The sequence below is a fragment of the Mauremys mutica genome, chromosome 2 (assembly GCF_020497125.1).
Source record: "Mauremys mutica isolate MM-2020 ecotype Southern chromosome 2, ASM2049712v1, whole genome shotgun sequence".
Classification (NCBI taxonomy): Eukaryota; Metazoa; Chordata; order Testudines; family Geoemydidae; genus Mauremys; species Mauremys mutica.
The window spans coordinates 235,245,124-235,263,274 of NC_059073.1; the positions used below are offsets into that span (position 1 = coordinate 235,245,124).

General features: G+C 43.6%; 1 protein-coding gene across 1 annotated transcript in view; it reads right to left on the reverse strand.

Moving 5' to 3' along the window:
* Window positions 1-18,151, reverse strand: part of DNAH11 (dynein axonemal heavy chain 11) — a 305,959-nt gene that overhangs the window by 235,901 nt on the left and 51,907 nt on the right. The window contains exons 8-9 of the mRNA XM_045004937.1: window positions 13,108-13,275; window positions 4,502-4,618 (exon numbers count right to left, since the gene is read on the reverse strand). Coding sequence (XP_044860872.1) covers window positions 4,502-4,618; window positions 13,108-13,275 — 285 coding nt within the window. The remainder of the gene's footprint in view (window positions 1-4,501; window positions 4,619-13,107; window positions 13,276-18,151) is intronic.

Here is an 18,151-nt window from a genome sequence, read left to right on the forward strand (position 1 = left end):
CTCTATCCCCCCCTTGCCTCAGTGTATGGCTACTGCCAGTCATTGTCTAGCCCCACACTCTGGGGCAGACTGCAGTATCAGCCAACTCATCCCTGGCAAGGAGGGTTTGGACCTGCTACTTTGTCCTACCCTTGGGCTGCCCTCTGCAACCCACAGTACCTTTGGCCTATAGCTAGGCTGCAGCCTGGGGCTTTCCAGGCTGGAGCTCCCCAGCTCCTCAGCCTTTCCCCAGCCCTGCTTCACTCAGGTACCTTCTCTCTAGTTTCCAGCAGCCAGGCCCATCTCCCTCTGAAGGCAGAGAGAGACTATCTGGGCTCCTGGCTCATAGCCTTTTATAGGGGCCAGCTGTGGCCTGATTGGGGTGTGGCCCAGCTGCGGCTACTTCCCCAATCAGCCCAGCTTGAGAGCAGCAGCTCTCAAGCCCTGCCAAGCCGCTCTCAAACCCCTTAAAAACCCAAAGCAGGGAGCCACCCTGCTACACAGATGACTGGAGGATATGACGCCAATTTTCAAAAAAAGGCTCCAGAGGTGATCCTGGCAATTACAGCCAGGTAAGCCTAACTTCAGTACCAGGCAAACTGGTTGAAACTATAGTAAAGAAGAGAATTATCAGACACATAGATGAACATGATTCATTGGGGAAGAATCAACATGGTTTTTGTAAAGGGAAATCATGCCTCACCAATCTACTAGAATTCTTTGAAGGGGTCAACAATCATGTGAACAAGGCGATCCAGTGGATATAGTGTACTTAGATTTTCAGAAAGCCTTTGACAAGGTCCCTCGTCAAAGTCTCTTAAGCAAAGTAAGCTGTCATGAGATAAAAGGGAAGGGTCCTCTCATGGATCGGTAACTGGTTAAAAGATAGGAAAACAAAGGGTAGGAATAAATGGCTAGTTTTCAGAATGGACAGAGGTAAATATTGGTGTCCCCCAAGGGTCTGTACTGGGACCAGTACTATTCAACATATTCATAAATGATCTGGAAAAAGGGGTAAAAACAGTGAGGTGGCAAAATTTGCAGATGAAAATTTGCAGATACAAAACTACTGAATTTAGTTATGTCCAAAGCAGATTGCGAAGAGTTACAAAGGGCTCTCTCAAAACTGGGTGACGGCAAGAAAATGGCAGATGAAATTCAATGTTGATAAAGGTAAAGTAGTGCACATTGGAAAACATAACCCCAACTATACTTATAAAATGATTGGGTCCAAATTAACCGTTACCACTCAAGAAAGCAATCTTGAAGTCATTGTGGATAGTTCTCTGAAAACAAACATTCACTCACTGTGCAGCAGTAGTCAAAAATGCTAACAGAATGTTGGGAATCGTCAAGAAAGGGATAGATAAGACAGAGAATATCATATTGCCTCTATATAAATCCATGTTACATGCAGTATTCAAGATGTGGGTGTAAGTGTGGTCGCCCCATCTCAAAAAAAGATCTATTGAATTGCAAAAGATACAGAAAAGAGCAACAAAAATGATTTGGGGGTATGGAACAGCTTTTGTATGAAGAAAGATTAAAAGGACTGGGACTTTTTAGCCTGAAAAAGAGATGACTAAGGGGGGATATGGTAGAGGTTTATAAATTCATGATTGGTGTGGAGAAAGTAAATAAGGAGGTGTTATTTACTCCTCATAACACAAGAACTAGGGGTCACCAAATGAAATTAATAGGCAGCAAGTTTAAAACAAATGAAAGGAAGTATTTCTTCACACCAGGCATAGTCAACCTCTGGAACTCCTTGCCAGAGGATGTTGTAGGCCAAAACTATAACAGTTCAAAGAAGAACTAGATAAGTTCATGGAGGATAGGTCCATCAATGGCTGTTAGCCAGGATGGGCAGAGATGATGTCCCTAGCCTCAGTTTTGCCAGAAGCTGGGAATGGGCGACAGGGGATAGATCACTTGATGATTACCTGTTCTGTTCATGCCCTCTCAAGTACCTGGCATTGGCCACTGTCAGAAGACAGTTTACTGGGCTAGATGGACCTTTAGTCTAACCCAGTATGGCCATTCTTATGTAGGTTAATGCCTTTCTAAAACAAAGTCTACTATTTGACAATCCAGAAGCAGGATATACAGCTACATTCTGTGAAGATATTAGATTCAGTTTCCATGGCATATGCTATGCCTGGAGCATTTAAAGGTTAACAGAGCTGAAGTACATAAAGTACTCATTAACTGGATTTTTAAAACTACCCTGCTTCCTAACACTGCTCAGAGCATCCAAATCCATTGGAAGAAATAGCATAACTTTCAAAAGGAGAGAAGGAATTACAACAAAGCATACATTCAACTGCATCCAAGGTGGCAACCTTAGAAAAATGCACTTCAAATTATTTAGTTGAATATTAACTACAATTGTCCTAGACATACTGTGCATTATTCAACAGTTTATAAGACCTACCTTGACACAATTTGAGTGTGATCTACATGGTGTGTAGCTACTATCTGACTAACAAATCACAGTATTGACTTTGTCCTGACAGTTATTGTTTTCTGTACCTTATGTTTAACATTACAAAATCCAAAGACAAACAAATAGTTCTTCAGAGGCTGGATAAAGGAGCAGGTTTTAGTGACAAAGAGAAAAAATCATAGAACTATTTTTCCATTTGAGATTATTTAGCTTTCACCCTCTGCACGCAATGCACAGAACACACAAAACATTAATTGGGAGCTTTCCAAATTCCCACCTATAGTACTAAACATGCCACTCACAGAAAATCCACTGCCACAAAAAACAGATAAATAAGCTAAGCATAGTGGGTATGTTTTAAAAAGTACTCATATATACAAATACCAGAAAAGATTACTTCACAAAAGATTATAAACAATGAGAAAAGTACAAAGATGCTGTAATTTTCTATGGGCCCACATAATCAAGGGGCTGAGGGCTTCTGGGAAGTGCTAGATGATCTAAACTCCCACTCAGGCAGAGACGACAGGTAATTGTCGATAGAGAGGGGGGCACAATTTAAAGGTTCTGGGGGGGCTCCCCTCACCACTCCACACGTCACCTCTGCTGCCCACCATTGACCCTTTGCATGCTCTCCTTCTCACTGCCTCCCCCCCTCACTGCCCCATCCCTGATTTGCCCCTTTTGGCCCTTCAGCCACCCCCCCCCTGCTGCTGCTCCATAACCCTCTGTTGGAGCACCTCCTGCTCCCTGCACTGTGCAGAGAGCCAGCCCCTGGCAGGAGTGCTCAGCACACCTGCAGCATGCCCAGCAGGCTCCTTCCTCCCTCACTGCCTCTGGCTGGGTCGGTGCCCCAGGAAAGCCAAAGACCCTCCTGCACAGGGCACTGCCCAGGAGGAGCCGAGCCCTGCATGTGCCAAAGCTACCAAAAGCCCCACGCAGCACACTGGCACAGGGGAGCCTCTTTGCTCCTCAGATAAGTGCTGGAGTGGAGCAGAGAGAAGCAATTTCCAGCCCATTCCTGCCCCAAACTCACAGGCTCTGCAGCAGCCCCCCAGGCTTTGAGCCCTCTTCACCCCTCTGTTGCCCTGCAAGGCCTGTGCCCTGGCCCCAGGGTGTGCAGGGCTTCTCCATCCCCTCAGCTTTGTGCCTGTGGCAACAGCCATGCACAGCACCGCTCCTCATGTTGGGGAGCCCTCCCCTGCTGAGCCACCTCTGGCTGGGCTCCATGGCCACTAAAGCCCCTGTGGAGCCCAGCACCCAGGGCTGGTTCGGGGAAGGTAGGGCTGGGATCTGCTGGTTCCCCACCAGCCCAGCTCCCCACTTCTGGGTGCCAGCAACAGCCCTGCCCCGCCTGCTGACACCACCTGATCCAATGGGCTTGCATGGACAGTCCCTCCATGGAGATCCCCAGGACTCAGCTGTTCCCGCTGAGCCCACCCTGCACTGCAATGGCTCCCCAGTGCTGGAAATGGAAGGCAGAAATCTGGGGAGGCATGTGATCCTGCATGCCCCCTCCCCAACACGTCGCCTCTGCCTCAGGCCAGGAGGCTCTCATCACCTTGCAGGATTGAGCCCAATGGAACTACTCATATGCTTAAAAATAAAACACTCACTTACATGCTTTTTGGGATAGGGGGACAAGAGCCTGATCCAGAGGCCATTGAAATGGGGACCTTTCCATCAACTTCAATAGACTTTTGGATCAGGCCTTAACTGTGGATCAATGTCTGGAAGGGACTTGCATTCACAACTTTATTTAAAATGTCTGTAGCATTAAAAATATTGCTCACACTGAAGTCATTCACAAACTCCCACTGGAGCTGATGGTCGTTAGTCTCCAACTTTCAACTTGAATAGAGATGTCCTAGAATGACCTCCTAAAGATGAATTGCACTCGAGAACCTATTATTATAATACTTTATATCTAGTATTTGAGGGTATTACTGAGCCACTTGTATGACTCAGTAATATTTCGTCTGGATTAAAAATTAAAAATATTCAACTCCATTATCTAGTACCATGGTGACTTTTAAACAAAGAACTGATTTATAGTTGTGTTCGTTCAGAACTGACCTTGAATGCTGATTCTAAACCAGAACAGTCAAGAAATCCTACACAAAGGATTGACCCAAGACGTCTGTCAAAATCCTGGATGTTGGCTTTAAACTCAACATAGTCCTCTTCAAATTCCTGTAAAATATATTTTTTTAAAATTCTAATTTTAATTTGTATTACAAGAATTTTTTAATCTACTAAAAGGAATACAACTATCACAACTCTTTCCAGAAAAACATCAATAAAGATTCCAAAACAGACAAACTATCTGTGATTTGATTTATTGAGATCCTTGGCACAAACCATGTCGTCTTAATGTTGGCTCACTCCTTAATTGAGCTGGAAAAAGCAATTTAAAATAAAATTTGTGTGTTTGTTTATACCAGGGTGGGCAAACTTTTTGGCTCGAGGGCCACATCTGGGTATGGAAATTATATGGCGGGCCATGAATGCTCATGAAATTGGGGTTGGAGTGCGGGAGGAGGTAAGGGCTCTGGTTTGGGCTCTGGTATGAGTCAGAAATTAGGAGTTCAGGGTGCGGGAGGGGGCTCTGGGCTGGGGTGGGGAGCGGGTAAGGGCTCCAGCTGAGGGTGCGGGCTCTGGAGTGGGGCTGGGGATGAGGGGTTTGGCGTGCAGGAGGGTGCTCCAGGCTGGGATCGAGGGTTTCAGAGAATAGGAGGGGGATATTGGGTGGGGCAGGGGTTTGGGACATGGGGAGAGGCTCAGGGGTGCAGGCTCTGGGCGACGCTTACCTCAAGCAGCTCTTGGAAGCAGCGGTATGTCCCTTCTTAGGCTCCTACACAGAGGTGCAGTGAGGTGGCTCCGCACACTGCCCCATCCACAGGCACCACCCCTGCAGTTCTCATTGGAGCACCTGGGGGGGGGCATTGGAGCGTGTAGGATCTGGAGGGGGGCCATGCCACTGCTTCCAGGAGCCACATGGAGCAGCCCCTGACCCTGCTCTCCAGCTGGAGCAGGGCAAGCCTCACACCACACTCCCCAGCAGGAGCTCGAGGGCCAGCTTAAAATGGCTGGCAGGCCGGATCCGGCTCAGGGGCTGTAGTTTGGTTTATATCCATCTGGAACAGGTTCACAGAAGAGCAGACTCACAGAACAAATTTCCAGAAGAATGGGATGGAAACATCAATAAATAACACTAAAGCATGTAAAAAACTTGATGACAAAAATTATGGCAATCAGAACCTGGGAAGAGGAAGGAAAGGAAAAAAAAAGAGGGCAAATAAATTAGAATCTATATTTTTGACTCTGAGGGATGTACGCTGGGAGATATTAAGTGCAGTGAAGGCAGCATGCTTAACTCATATGGGAATAAGCATCTGAAAATGCTTCCAAACAAGGCATCTAACAGAGATAAATCACTGGGGCCCAGATCCATTGATTTCAGTGGAAGTTAGGAGCCTAAATACCTTCGATGATTGGGACCTGGGTAAATTCTGATTGACATTGAAGTCCCTAGTGGGGGCAGCATCCACCCTTCTTTAACTCCAAGGACTGCTGCAATGTGGGGTCTTTTGACCACGTGTGGTAGGCTTAAGGGGTATCACCCAGGATCTCTTCTCTTTTAGGAACAAAATGGAAATTTCAGGTTTTACATATGTTATTGTGAATGTTTTCTGTAATCATAATTCCTGTTCTCCAGACAAACCAGATATAGTGCTGTCCACTGAAAACAGTGGCAAATGCACAAATTACAGAAATGTACACTACAGCATCTGGTGTATGTAGCTCCATATAAACCCAGCAAAATCCTCAAAGGATCCTAAACTTGAATCTGGAGATTTGCACCATCAACCAAACTGGTTCCCAAGACTTTTCATTTTAGTCACACTCTTGACAAATGGGAGATAACCACGTTGATTACATATTTGTAAAAAGCTTTCAGAAAAGCTTTTCTAGCCTCTATTTTACAATGGTATATTCTTTGCTCAAAACAAAAAAGGTCACAAAAAAGGCCACAGTTCAATGAATATTCTCTCTTTCCACCAGAGGATGGGCTCTAATGTAAATGTGAAGAAAATTTTCACAAGTAACAGTAGCGCATCTGACAAAGTCTATTCAATGGACTGGGACCTGCTTACTTGAAAGACTCCATGGTGTACTTTCACACTTGTGACCAGTAGAGGCATTCAAGCTAGAGCCCTCTGGTGAGAAGGAGCTACTGGCAGGACATTTTTTTTTGAGTTGCTCTCAAATTTTGAATTAACCCCCTTACTGCACCACCAGCCTCAGTTTGAAGTAACCTTAATTTGTTAATGTCAGAGCATTGTGTAAAACCCATCCTTTTTCCAGGTCATTTACTGGGTGAGAGAGGGAATGGGGGATTTGTTTGATTATTTTGGTGCTCTACCTATATGCAGCTAGGTTGATTGGACTGGCTTTCTCTATTATAAATTTTGTAAGTAATATTTAAACTGATGTGCAGGCACAAGGGACTATTGGATAGGCACATTTTAAAAGCATAGAAAATTTTCTCTCTGACATTTTGACAGCATCCTTTTAAGTTCTTATGAAGAAATCCCAATATAATCCAATTGGATTAAAAGTTAATAATTGCATTATTTGTACTGACTTGTGGTATTACTGTAAGCCAAATACATGGATGTATGGCACAAAAATTAGAAAAGAAAACTGGGCTGTTCTATAATATTTTGTTGGGTAGGTGTGGTGAGGAAAGAAATGTCTACGTTTTTCTTGAATGTGTGCCAACTAACATTACTCCTTACTTTCATTCCTATGCCATTAGCCTTTCAGTCAAACAGAGGTTCCCAACAAGTTTTAACAAGCCTAGCTTATCTCTTTACTTGTTATCAGAAAGTGTGATATATTGGCATCAAACTTCTGCTCAAATACATTAACTTTCAAATCAACTAAGTAAGCAATGAGTTAGAGTCAAAGGTACTATATGCTTAATTAAGATAACCAGAGAATCAGCAGCTACTGTATATTAGGCAACAGAATAACTGTTGTTTTCTACAAGAGAGCTTTCTATATTACAATACTCCATTAATATCTAAAAGATAACAGTTAACCGATTATTGCTCAAGTTTAGGTTAATATCTTGGGGCCCTTTCTACACAGAGCATTGTTTGTAGGTTTGGACTTCCCATCTGGCTAAGTAATTCAGCTGAAAACACAGCTGGCTAAAGAACAAGCGTGAGTGCCTCCCATGAAGAAGAGTTCATGGATAGGATTCTCTTTCCACTATGTACCTCACCCTCCAAGCAGACATTTCCTCTTGATTTCAATGAAGTTACTCCTCATTTACACCACTGAGAGAGAATCAGGACAGAAGGGCATCATTTCATCACTGTGCTAGGACCCCTTGCCTCAATGGGGTTCATAGGGCAGGCCTACGTCCCTCTGGGAAATACACTGGGTACAGGGAAGCCCAATGGCCATGTGCTGTGCTCACAGGCTATTTCTGCTCTACTTCTCCAGCACTCCCAGCTGTAAGGGGCGTTCTGGGGAGGAGCCGAAGTGGGCCAATGAAGGCAGAGGGTGTGAGACGGGGCGTTCTCACAATTTGGCAGTTCTGAACCCCAGTAGGCTCCACAATGGTCAGTGAAGCAGGGACTCAACTTAGAGAAGCTCTGAGGACTGCCTTAGCCTGCTCCAAAGGCTGCACCATCTGTGTAGTCCCTGAATAGGAGAGTCCCAAGATATCCCCGCTGTATCTTGTGCTGGCACCAGTGCAGGCATGACCCTGCTGCAGAATGATTAGGATCCTTCCACTGCAGAGGAAGAACCACCTCCTTCAGAGCAAATGCTCACTCATTGGCCCAGTCCTGAACCGGGGTATCCTACATAATTATGCAATTCTCTGTTACCAGAAGGGCCAGATATTTTCCCTGAAGTACAGATGGGGAGGGGAGACAAGAAAGAACAAGAGGAAAACAACAACAAAATAAGTCACTATGGGCGTGCTCCCACTGAAGTCAATGGCAAAGTTCCCATCAACTTCACTGATGCAGGATCAGGCCCTATGTGACTGTGACATCAGTTTTGAGAAGCCAGTCTATCAGATCTTTGGTGTAACTTAGTCTTGAGCAAAGCAGAACTTGGCACCTACTAAGGAGGGTGGGGAGAGGTAGCTCAGTGGTTTGAGCATTGGCCTGCTAAATCCAGGGTTATGAGTTCAATCCTTCAGGGGGCCATTTGGGGATTGGTCCTGCTTTGAGCAGGAGGTTGGACTAGATGATCTCCTGAGGTTCCTTCCAACCCTAATAATCTATGATTCTATGAAAAACAAGTAACTGGGGGCAAACATTCCAGTAGGAGGCTCTAGCTTAGAGCACCACAGGTAGCCCCATTGCTTGCCCTCATCTATGGCTGGCTGGTTATGCAGACTGACCTCACAATCATAAATTAAAAAAACTAGGCAAATACAAACTGTAACTAGCACCATTTTTTAAAAATAAAAAAGTTACTATGGTTCTTGTCAGACTCAAAAGACTAATTTGCATAATCATGGTGCCTAAGCATATTCCAAGTTGAGCACCGTCTGTAAGGTACCATTGGACAGGAAAAGGAGCCTTAATGTCTGCTCATGCTATAACTGAATGGAAACCCAGAGACAGGAGCTCCAATATCTTTGTAGCAAGATTTTCACTAAGTCACATGCAGCTGCAAGTATGGTCATAGTCTCAATAAAAATTGCATGTTGTATTTTTTTTCCACATTTAAAAAATTTGATTTACACAAATGTTAATTAGATTAAAGTCTCACAAACGTTGGCTATCTGGGGTTGCCGAGAGTATAAGCAAGTCCAGCAACGCAGCTTTGATAGATACTGGAAGTAAAGCAATAAAGATAAGAAAAGGTAATGGACAGTGCACGAGATAGGTGGCTAAATTAAAATCAGACATCTTCAGAAAAAGTTGTAAATCATTTCTTGTCTTTTTAGTTCTTTCTTTATAATCTCCAAAAATAGCACATAGAAAATAGTCTTAACATACAACAATCAAATGAGATGAAAACAAATGGGGGAGGGGAAGTATATGTATTATCCCACAGCTAGCCAATTAGAGAAACTCAAATATGTTTCTACCAATGAGCTGTGGCATGTTCCTATATCAGATTATGGTAAGTAGGCTAGATTTGTGCTCGAAGAACAAAGATTTTCTTTGGTCTTGTTTGAGAACAGAATCATAAGTCATGTCAACAAAACTGATCATTTGAAGAAGTTCTTGAATTTCCAATAATTTATATATTAACTAAACCATGTGCAATATGCTGTGTATTGAGATGCATGTAGAACATTTGTGAGGAAATAGCTTGATATAGCTCATATCTTGTGCAATGAATAGTATGAACTTTCAGAGGGGTAGCCGTGTTAGTCTGGATCTGAAAAAGGAGCAAAGAGTCCTGTGGCACCTTATAGACTAACAGAAGTTTTGGAGCATGAGCTTTCATGGGTGAATACCCACTTCGTCGTATTCACCCAGGAAAGCTCGTGCTCCAAAACTTCTGTTAGTCCATAAGGTGCCACAGGACTCTTTGCTGCTTTTAGTATGAACTTTGAAGCTTCTGCACACACATTAGCTTTACCCTGACAGCTATTGTTTATTAAAGCTTCTTGTTAGCATTACAAAACCCAAAGGCAAACATTACTTTTATTCAGGTTTTCAGGAAATGTTTTAGTGATGACAAGAAAAACATTACAGCTAATTGCTGCTTGGTCTTACTTTTTTGTCTCTTCAGTCAACACTAAGGCTGCCTACAAAAGTAAGAATGCTCACCATAAAAAAAGAAAGTTAATACTTTTTGAATACGCTTGAGTTAGCACTAAGCTGAAAAGTCAATAGGCTTTAAATATAGACTGAGTGTTCTGAGATGCACTGTGAATGCTGCCTTTGCATAGTCACTAAATAAGGAATCAATGCCTTAACAACTGATTAACTTATAAACAACTTGCAATCTCCATTTTGTGAGAAGTGCCAATAGCTGTATTTTAATTAAGGTTAAATAATAAGAGGTTAAAGGGGAGTGGAGGAGGGATAGCTCAGTGCTTTAGCATTGGCCTGCAAAACCCAGGGTTCTGAGTTCAACCCTTGAGGGTGCCAGTTAGGGCTCAGGGACAAAAATCTGTCCAGGGCTTGGTCCTGCTGTAAGCAGGGGGTTGGACTACAGGACCTCCTGAGGTTCCTTCCAGCCCTGATATTCTATGATTCTAAAGAAGCTTCAATGTTTAATCACATTGTATACCTGTTAATACAGGGAGCATTCAATACATATTTTAAAAGGGGTAGGGGAACACAAGCTGCAGGTTAGATAGTGCAAACTGCACACAGCCCGGAGTCTGGGACAATGTGGCTCTGTACCATGTTGGGGATACAAAGGCTTGTCAGAACACAGCAGTGCTCCAGCCATGCCCATGCTCTCTCAAATCACCATCGCTTAGGGCTAGGAGAGAGGTATCATAAGCATCATAACAACCAACTCTTCTTTCCAGAATGGCTTTAAGGCTTTCATGCAGTGCAAAGTAGCCTTAATGGGACTAGAATCTGGTCCTAATATTTTGCCAGAATTTTAGCCTGATCAGATTTAAGTTGAAGTTTAGTAAGAATGGTTTCATTATTCTTATCAAAACAGTATATTTTACAATATGCATATTGCAAATGAAATCCTGATCCTGCTGAAGTCAATGGCAAAACTTCCATTGATTTCAGTAGGCTCAGGCTTTTGCCTTATGAATGTTAATATAGTAAAAAAAGTTAGAAAAATAAAACTTCATACATTACAAATTATACTTGCATGATTTTTGCATTTTTTTACAATAAAAAAACTAAAATATTTCAGATATTTGCAAAAATCACCATGCTTCATAGTACATTTTCTTCCATTCTCTATTAATAAATACATATGAAATTCATTTGCATAATCTTAATATTTTGTTCTGTTCTAAACAGTGTCTGTAAAAAGGGAATCTCCTTACCCAAAAGATGTGCTCCCTGTGTGCATTCAGAGTTCTAGCTGCTTACTTTAGTGACAAAAATAATTAACAAGTGAGCTGAAAGCCCTGCAGCACCCACAAGGAGGATAAAGGAAACCTAAATTCCAATCATTTGCACCTGTACAAACACACTGGCAGCAGTGGGTTGCAACAGATGTCATGATGGCGATAATCTGAAGACAGAGGAGTTACACAAATGTAGCTAGGTTATAATTTGGGCATGCAGAATTTTTATTACTGGTGAAGACACAAGAGCATGAAAAAAGGCTTATTTTGACTTTCAGAATGCAAGTAGAGTTTGCAGGGGTGGTGTTAGAAAACCTCTTAACGTGTAAACTGATAACACTTGTGGTGAAATCCTAGCCTTATTGAAGTCATTGGTAAAACTTCCATTGACTTCAATAGGGCCAGGATTTCCCACTTGATTTGGCTTCATGAAGAGAGAAACATGGAAACTCATAATGCCATTTGATCAGAGTAGAACCATGCAATCAGAATCTAGAAAACTGACAAAGGCTCTGATCCACTAAGGTACTTAGATATCAGAGGGGTAGCCGTGTTAGTCTGGATCTGTAAAAGCAGCAAAGAGTCCTGTGGCACCTTATAGACTAACAGATGTATTGGGTGAGCGTTCGTGGATGCAGCCGATGAAGTGGGTATTCACCTACGAAAGCTCATGCTCCAATACGTCTGTTAGTCTATAAGGTGCCACAGGACTCTTTGCTGCTTTTAAGGTACTTAGAGACTACTGAGATCCACACAGTCCGCATTCAGCTGCCCCTTAACCCCGTAGGTGCCTAAACTCACTCAGTGAGTAAGTTTTCAGGGTAAAAGTTCCCTGGGCACCTAAGTTTCTACCTTTGGGTATGTACATTGCTACCTCACTCTAAGCATCTCGATGCCCATCACCCATTAAGCCCCAGTGTAATCCAGGAACCAGGGGAAGACAGGCAGAGGAGTGCCTCTCTCACCAATAGGGCCTGACTTAGTAAGTGTGTTCAGAGGCCACCTACTGGATTGGGTCCCATTAAAAATCTTGTAGAGGCAGCAGCAGTGATACCACTTCCCTTCGTTATCACTTTTAGCCCAGTGGTTAGAGCACTCAGCTGGGATGTGGGAGACCAGGTTCAATTCCCCTCTCTACCTGAGCGGGGGGAAAGATTTGAACAGGGCTCTCCCACGTGACTCAGAAGAGTGCTCTAACCATTTAGCCATGGAAGATACTGATGCGGGGGGGCTGCCTCAGTCTCTTTATCCTTTGTTTAACAAGAGTCATTGGAGAACGGGGACTGGACCCAGGGTGTCTCATCTTCATGAGCAGTGGGTGGAGCCCCCCTGAAGACCAATGTTCAAATTCTCAAAAGATCCTGATAGATGCTTTTTTGACACTTATGCACCTCATAAAGCCTCCAAAGAATTCCGCTAGGAGAAAACACAAGGAAAACTGCTCTTGAGAAGACAAGTATAGAACAGCAAGAAATGATGGAGGTCAGGTCCTGGGTGCATTAGCAAAGTTGCATGGGAAATCTGTATAATGCCTCCCTATATTCTGCCTGGCTCTAATAAATTTTTCACTTTCATAACCATTAAATCTTTTCATAACTATTAAGAAAAAAATTAAGAAACACCAATATGAAAAGTGTAACGTTACCACATTATTGTAATCTGAAGGATCATATGTTTTCTCCTTGAAAACTTTACAGCTTTCCATAAATTCTTCATTCATCCTGTAGATTTGTTCACTCAAAATTTTCCCCTTGACTCCACCAAACTCCAGCTTTTCCAGCTTTTGAAATTCCAACATGATAACAAAGATATCCTAAATCATTGGAAAACATAATTAACTATGTGCCTTAACACAAAACAATGGAAACCATCATATTTGAGACATTTTTGCCTGGTTTGACTCATTTTGACCAAAACAACAAACAAAAATGGAGTTAAAATCTGCACTGCCTTGAGTAACCCGGACGTAAAAAAGGAAGGTCCAGATTCTCCAAGTGACTCCATATAGACACAGGGTTCATCCACGCAGAGAGTCACTCGCAGGATTAGAACCCAAGTGGAAACAAATTAAAATTATCCAATCCAAATACATAACTAAAATTTGCTTTAATTTCATCAGCATCCAGGTAGAAAGAATTAGTGGAATATAAACAAACACTTTCATGTATAACGTTGATTTCTTGTCATTATGCACAACAAAATGTTAGCGTGAAAGTTAAACATACATTTTATTCAGAGAAGTAAGGCTGAACCTAGTGTCACCTTCTTTGTAGTCTGTGCCAAATTAAATTTAATTTCTATGTTTTCTGATGTCACATGAAGGAAATAAGTGTCTTGTATCCCAGAGGGATGAAGGGAACTGTTTGATAATGTATTTAGAAACGCACACTGCGATGGGTTCAGTCACAGAGACCCCCTTGGGACTGTCACTGATGTGTTGAAACTACCTCTGAGCCCGTTTTCTCTGATGGCTTGAGACTCCAGACATAGAAATAGTGCATGCAAAAAAAAAGGATGAACACACTCGGTAGATCATACACTTTGTAATGATACCTTACAAGAGACCTTTTGCATGAAGCATATTCCAGTTACATCATATCTACATTTATATTTCCATAAAACATATGGAGTGCAAAGTCACACCCTCCTCCTGAACTTACTGCCAGAGTCTTGGACACTGTCCCTGGCAGAGGCAGTACATGTAAAATCCCTGTTTGTCTCTGGTTACACACACTCGCAGTACCTTTAAACCCTATGATGTCATTCATAGGTGTCCTAGCAAGGTTTGGGGTCCCCGGGTGCCTGAAAACGTGTTGGGGTGTAGTATTGCTAACAGAATACAGATAGCAGTATCTGTTAAAGTGTAGATGTCTTGGTATTTAGCCATCAATGCCATGAGGCGGTGTGCCTCAGTTTCCCCTTCTACACAGCAGCATAAGCCTGTTATGCTTTTGCTGCTGTGCCAAGCTTCCAGCCTGTCTACAGGTATAAGCTGAAAATCAACATGCTCGTGGGACTGTTTTGTCACCATTCCTAGCATGTACAAAAGTTTTTTCCACAAATCAGGTATGTTACACATTTTTAAAGTGTTTACCATTAGCATCAACTTCTTTGTCTTGACCAATAGATGGAAGTAGCAAAAGACACAAGATTAACAGCCAACTTATGACAGATAGACTTTGTTCACATAGCCTGACTTGCCTAGTGTCTACTACATTTTCTAATCCCTTTGTGTACCATGGTAGGTGCTCAAACACAGATTCTCCTGCCTTTTTGGAGAAGGCTCTTAATTCAGGCATGTGTTTGAGGTTTTGGCAAGGAAAGGGTACACTACAACCATGCCTGCCCTTGGCCCCTCCCTCTGGAATCTGTTTGTGTTGGGCCCCACCCGCTTGTGACCCTTCCCAAATGCAAAGTTTTTCTTCCTCCTGCCTTGAAGAGACAGTTTTATTTCTTACAAGCATAGCAGGAACAACATCTTTTAATGTCAAGTATCAGAGGGGTAGCCGTGTTAGTCTGGATCTGTAAAAGCAGCAAAGAGTCCTGTGGCACCTTATAGACTAACAGATGTTTTGGAGCATGAGCTTTCGTGGGTGAATACCCACTTCGTCGGATGCATGTAGTGGAAATTTCCAGGAGCAGGTATAAATATATATATGCAAGCAAGAAGCAGGCTAGAGATAACGAGGTTAGTTCAATCAGAGAGGATGAGGCCCTCTTCTAGCAGCTGAGGTGTGAAAACCAAGGGAGGAGAAACTGGTTTTGTAGTTGGCTAGCCATTCACAGTCTTTGTTTAATCCTGAGCTGATGGTGTCAAATTTGCAGATGAACTGAAGCTCAGTAGTTTCTCTTTGAAGTCTGGTCCTGAAGTTTTTTTGCTGCAGGATGGCCACCTTAAGATCTGCTATTGTGTGGCCAGGGAGGTTGAAGTGTTCTCCTACAGGTTTTTGTATATTGCCATTCCTAATATCTGATTTGTGTCCATTTATCCTTTTCCGTAGAGACTGTCCAGTTTGGCCGATGTACATAGCAGAGGGGCATTGCTGGCATATGATGGTGTATATTACATTGGTGGACGTGCAGGTGAATGAACTGGTGGCTGATTTGGTTAGGTCCTGTGATGGTGTCGCTGGTGTAGATATGTGGGCAGAGTTGGCATCGAGGTTTGTTGCATGGATTGGTTCCTGAGTTAGAGTTACTATGGTGCAGTGTGCAGTTACTGGTGAGAATATGCTTCAGATTGGCAGGTTGTCTGTGGGCGAGGACTGGCCTGCCACCCAAGGCCTGTGAAAGTGTGGGATCGTTGTCCAGGATGGGTTGTAGATCCCTGATGATGCATTGGAGGGGTTTTAGCTGGGGACTGTATGTGATGGCCAGTGGAGTCCTGTTGGTTTCTTTCTTGGGTTTGTCTTGCAGTAGGAGGCTTCTGGGTACACGTCTGGCTCTGTTGATCTGTTTCCTTATTTCCTCGTGCGGGTATTGTAGTTTTGAGAATGCTTGGTGGAGATTTTGTAGGTGTTGGTCTCTGTCTGAGGGGTTAGAGCAGATGCGGTTGTACCTCAGTGCTTGGCTGTAGACAATGGATCGTGTGGTGTGCCCGGGATGGAAGCTGGAGGCATGAAGGTAGGCATAGCGGTCGGTAGGTTTTCGGTATAGGGTGGTGTTAATGTGACCATCACTTATTTGCACCGTGGTGTCTAGGAAGTGGACCTCCCGTGTAGATTGGTCCAGGCTGAGGTTGATAGTGGGGTGGAAGCTGTTGAAATCGTGGTGCAATTTTTCCAGAGTCTCCTTCCCATGGGTCCAGATGATGAAGATGTCATCAATGTGGCGTAGGTAGAGAAGGGGCGTGAGTGGACGGGAGCTGAGGAAGTGTTGTTCCAGGTCAGCCATAAAAATGTGGGCATATTGTGGGGCCATGTGGGTACCCATAGCAGTGCCACTGATCTGGAGGTATATATTGTCATCAAATTTGAAATAGTTGTGTGTGAGGATAAAGGCACAGAGCTCAGCAACCAGTTGTGCTGTGGCATCATCAGGGATACTGTTCCTGACAGCTTGTATTCCATCTGTGTGTGGGATGTTTGTGTAGAGAGCCTCTACATCCATGGTGGCTAGGATGGTGTTTTCTGGAAGGTCACCAATGCATTGTAGTTTCCTCAGGAAATCAGTGGTGTCACGGAGATAGCTGGGAGTGCTGGTGGCATAGGTCTGAGTAGAGAGTCCACATATCCAGACAGTCCTTCAGTGAGAGAGTGCCAATGCCCAAGATGATGGGGCATCCAGGATTTCCGGGTTTGTGGATCTTGGGTAGTAGATAGAATAACCCTGGTCGGGGCTCTAAGGGTATGTTGATTTGTTCCAGTGTTAGTGTAGGGAGTGTCCTGAGTAGATGGTGCAGTTTCTTAGTGTATTCCTCAGTGGGATCTGAGGGAAGTGGCCTGTAGAATTTGGTATTGGAGAGTTGTCTGGTGGCTTCCTTTTGGTAGTCAGACCTGTTCATGATGACAACAGCAACTCCTTTATCAGCGTCTTTGATTATAATGTCAGGGTGGTTTCTGAGGCTGTGGATGGCATTGCGTTCTGCACGATTTTTAATGGAGTGCTTTGGATTGGTAAAATCCTCTTGGACACCCCACTCTCTATTCCCAAAAGGTCAGCTGGGAGAACTCTCCCCTCCAGGAGATCTGACCCACAGTCTTTCCTTAAAACCTGATCCACAGGTGAGGTGTCTAGCATTTCAGATGCAGATCCTTCACCCTCCTCCTGGGGAAGCCTCCCTACAATAGGTGGCCAGACCCTCCTGTTCCACCTCACCTGCCATCTGGACTTTCCTCTTTGGCTCCCCTCTGAGGCTGACACACCTGTGTCCCCCAAAAGGGAATGTGACTCTGATCCAGTTGTGGGCTCACAGCTACCAGCTATGACAGACCCTTCATTGGCCAGAAAAATCCCCCCACCCCCCGCTTTCACTCAGGTTGAGCTTGCTTCCAGCTGCAGAGTCCTTGGGGTCTGTTCCCACCACAGCAGTTACCAGGACCCCAACTTCCATCTGCAGGATATATGTCTTTGTGCACCTCTCTTTCCTTCTTGCAATTTGCAACCTGTGCAGTACAAGCTTCTTCTGAGCTTCACTCTCACCTATTTTGCTTACTTTTCTGTCCCTATTCCCTTCCGGGCTCAGAGGTAGTTTCAGCAGATCAGGTGACAGTCCCAAGGTGGGGGCGGGTCTCTGTGACCGAACCAATCACACAAACTTCCAACTCTTTTCAGGAAGAAAAGAAAACATGTTTGTCCGTCTATACCAGGGGTCGGCAACCTTTACTATCAAAAGAGCCATTTTGCCCCCTCTTCCACTAAAGAAAAATAGTCTGGAGCCGCAAAACATAACACTGCTTATAAACTTTTAAAAGTTTTAATCTTTTTTTAATTTTACCTGTTACAACAACAGAATACAACAAACAGAAGTGCAGTGTGCATGTATAGGCCTGCTTTGAAATAAATTAAACACTGAACTATGCAGGCCTTTTTGAGTCCTTCCCGTATTTGTGTAAAATTAAAATAAAACGTAGCCCACTTTAATATAAAAAAACATATAGTTGCAGCTTAGCAGTTTAAAAAAAGTAAACATAAAATTAGGAACGTTTTTTGACAAGTCCATTTCAGTGTGCTCTCATCCTCTTCGGGTT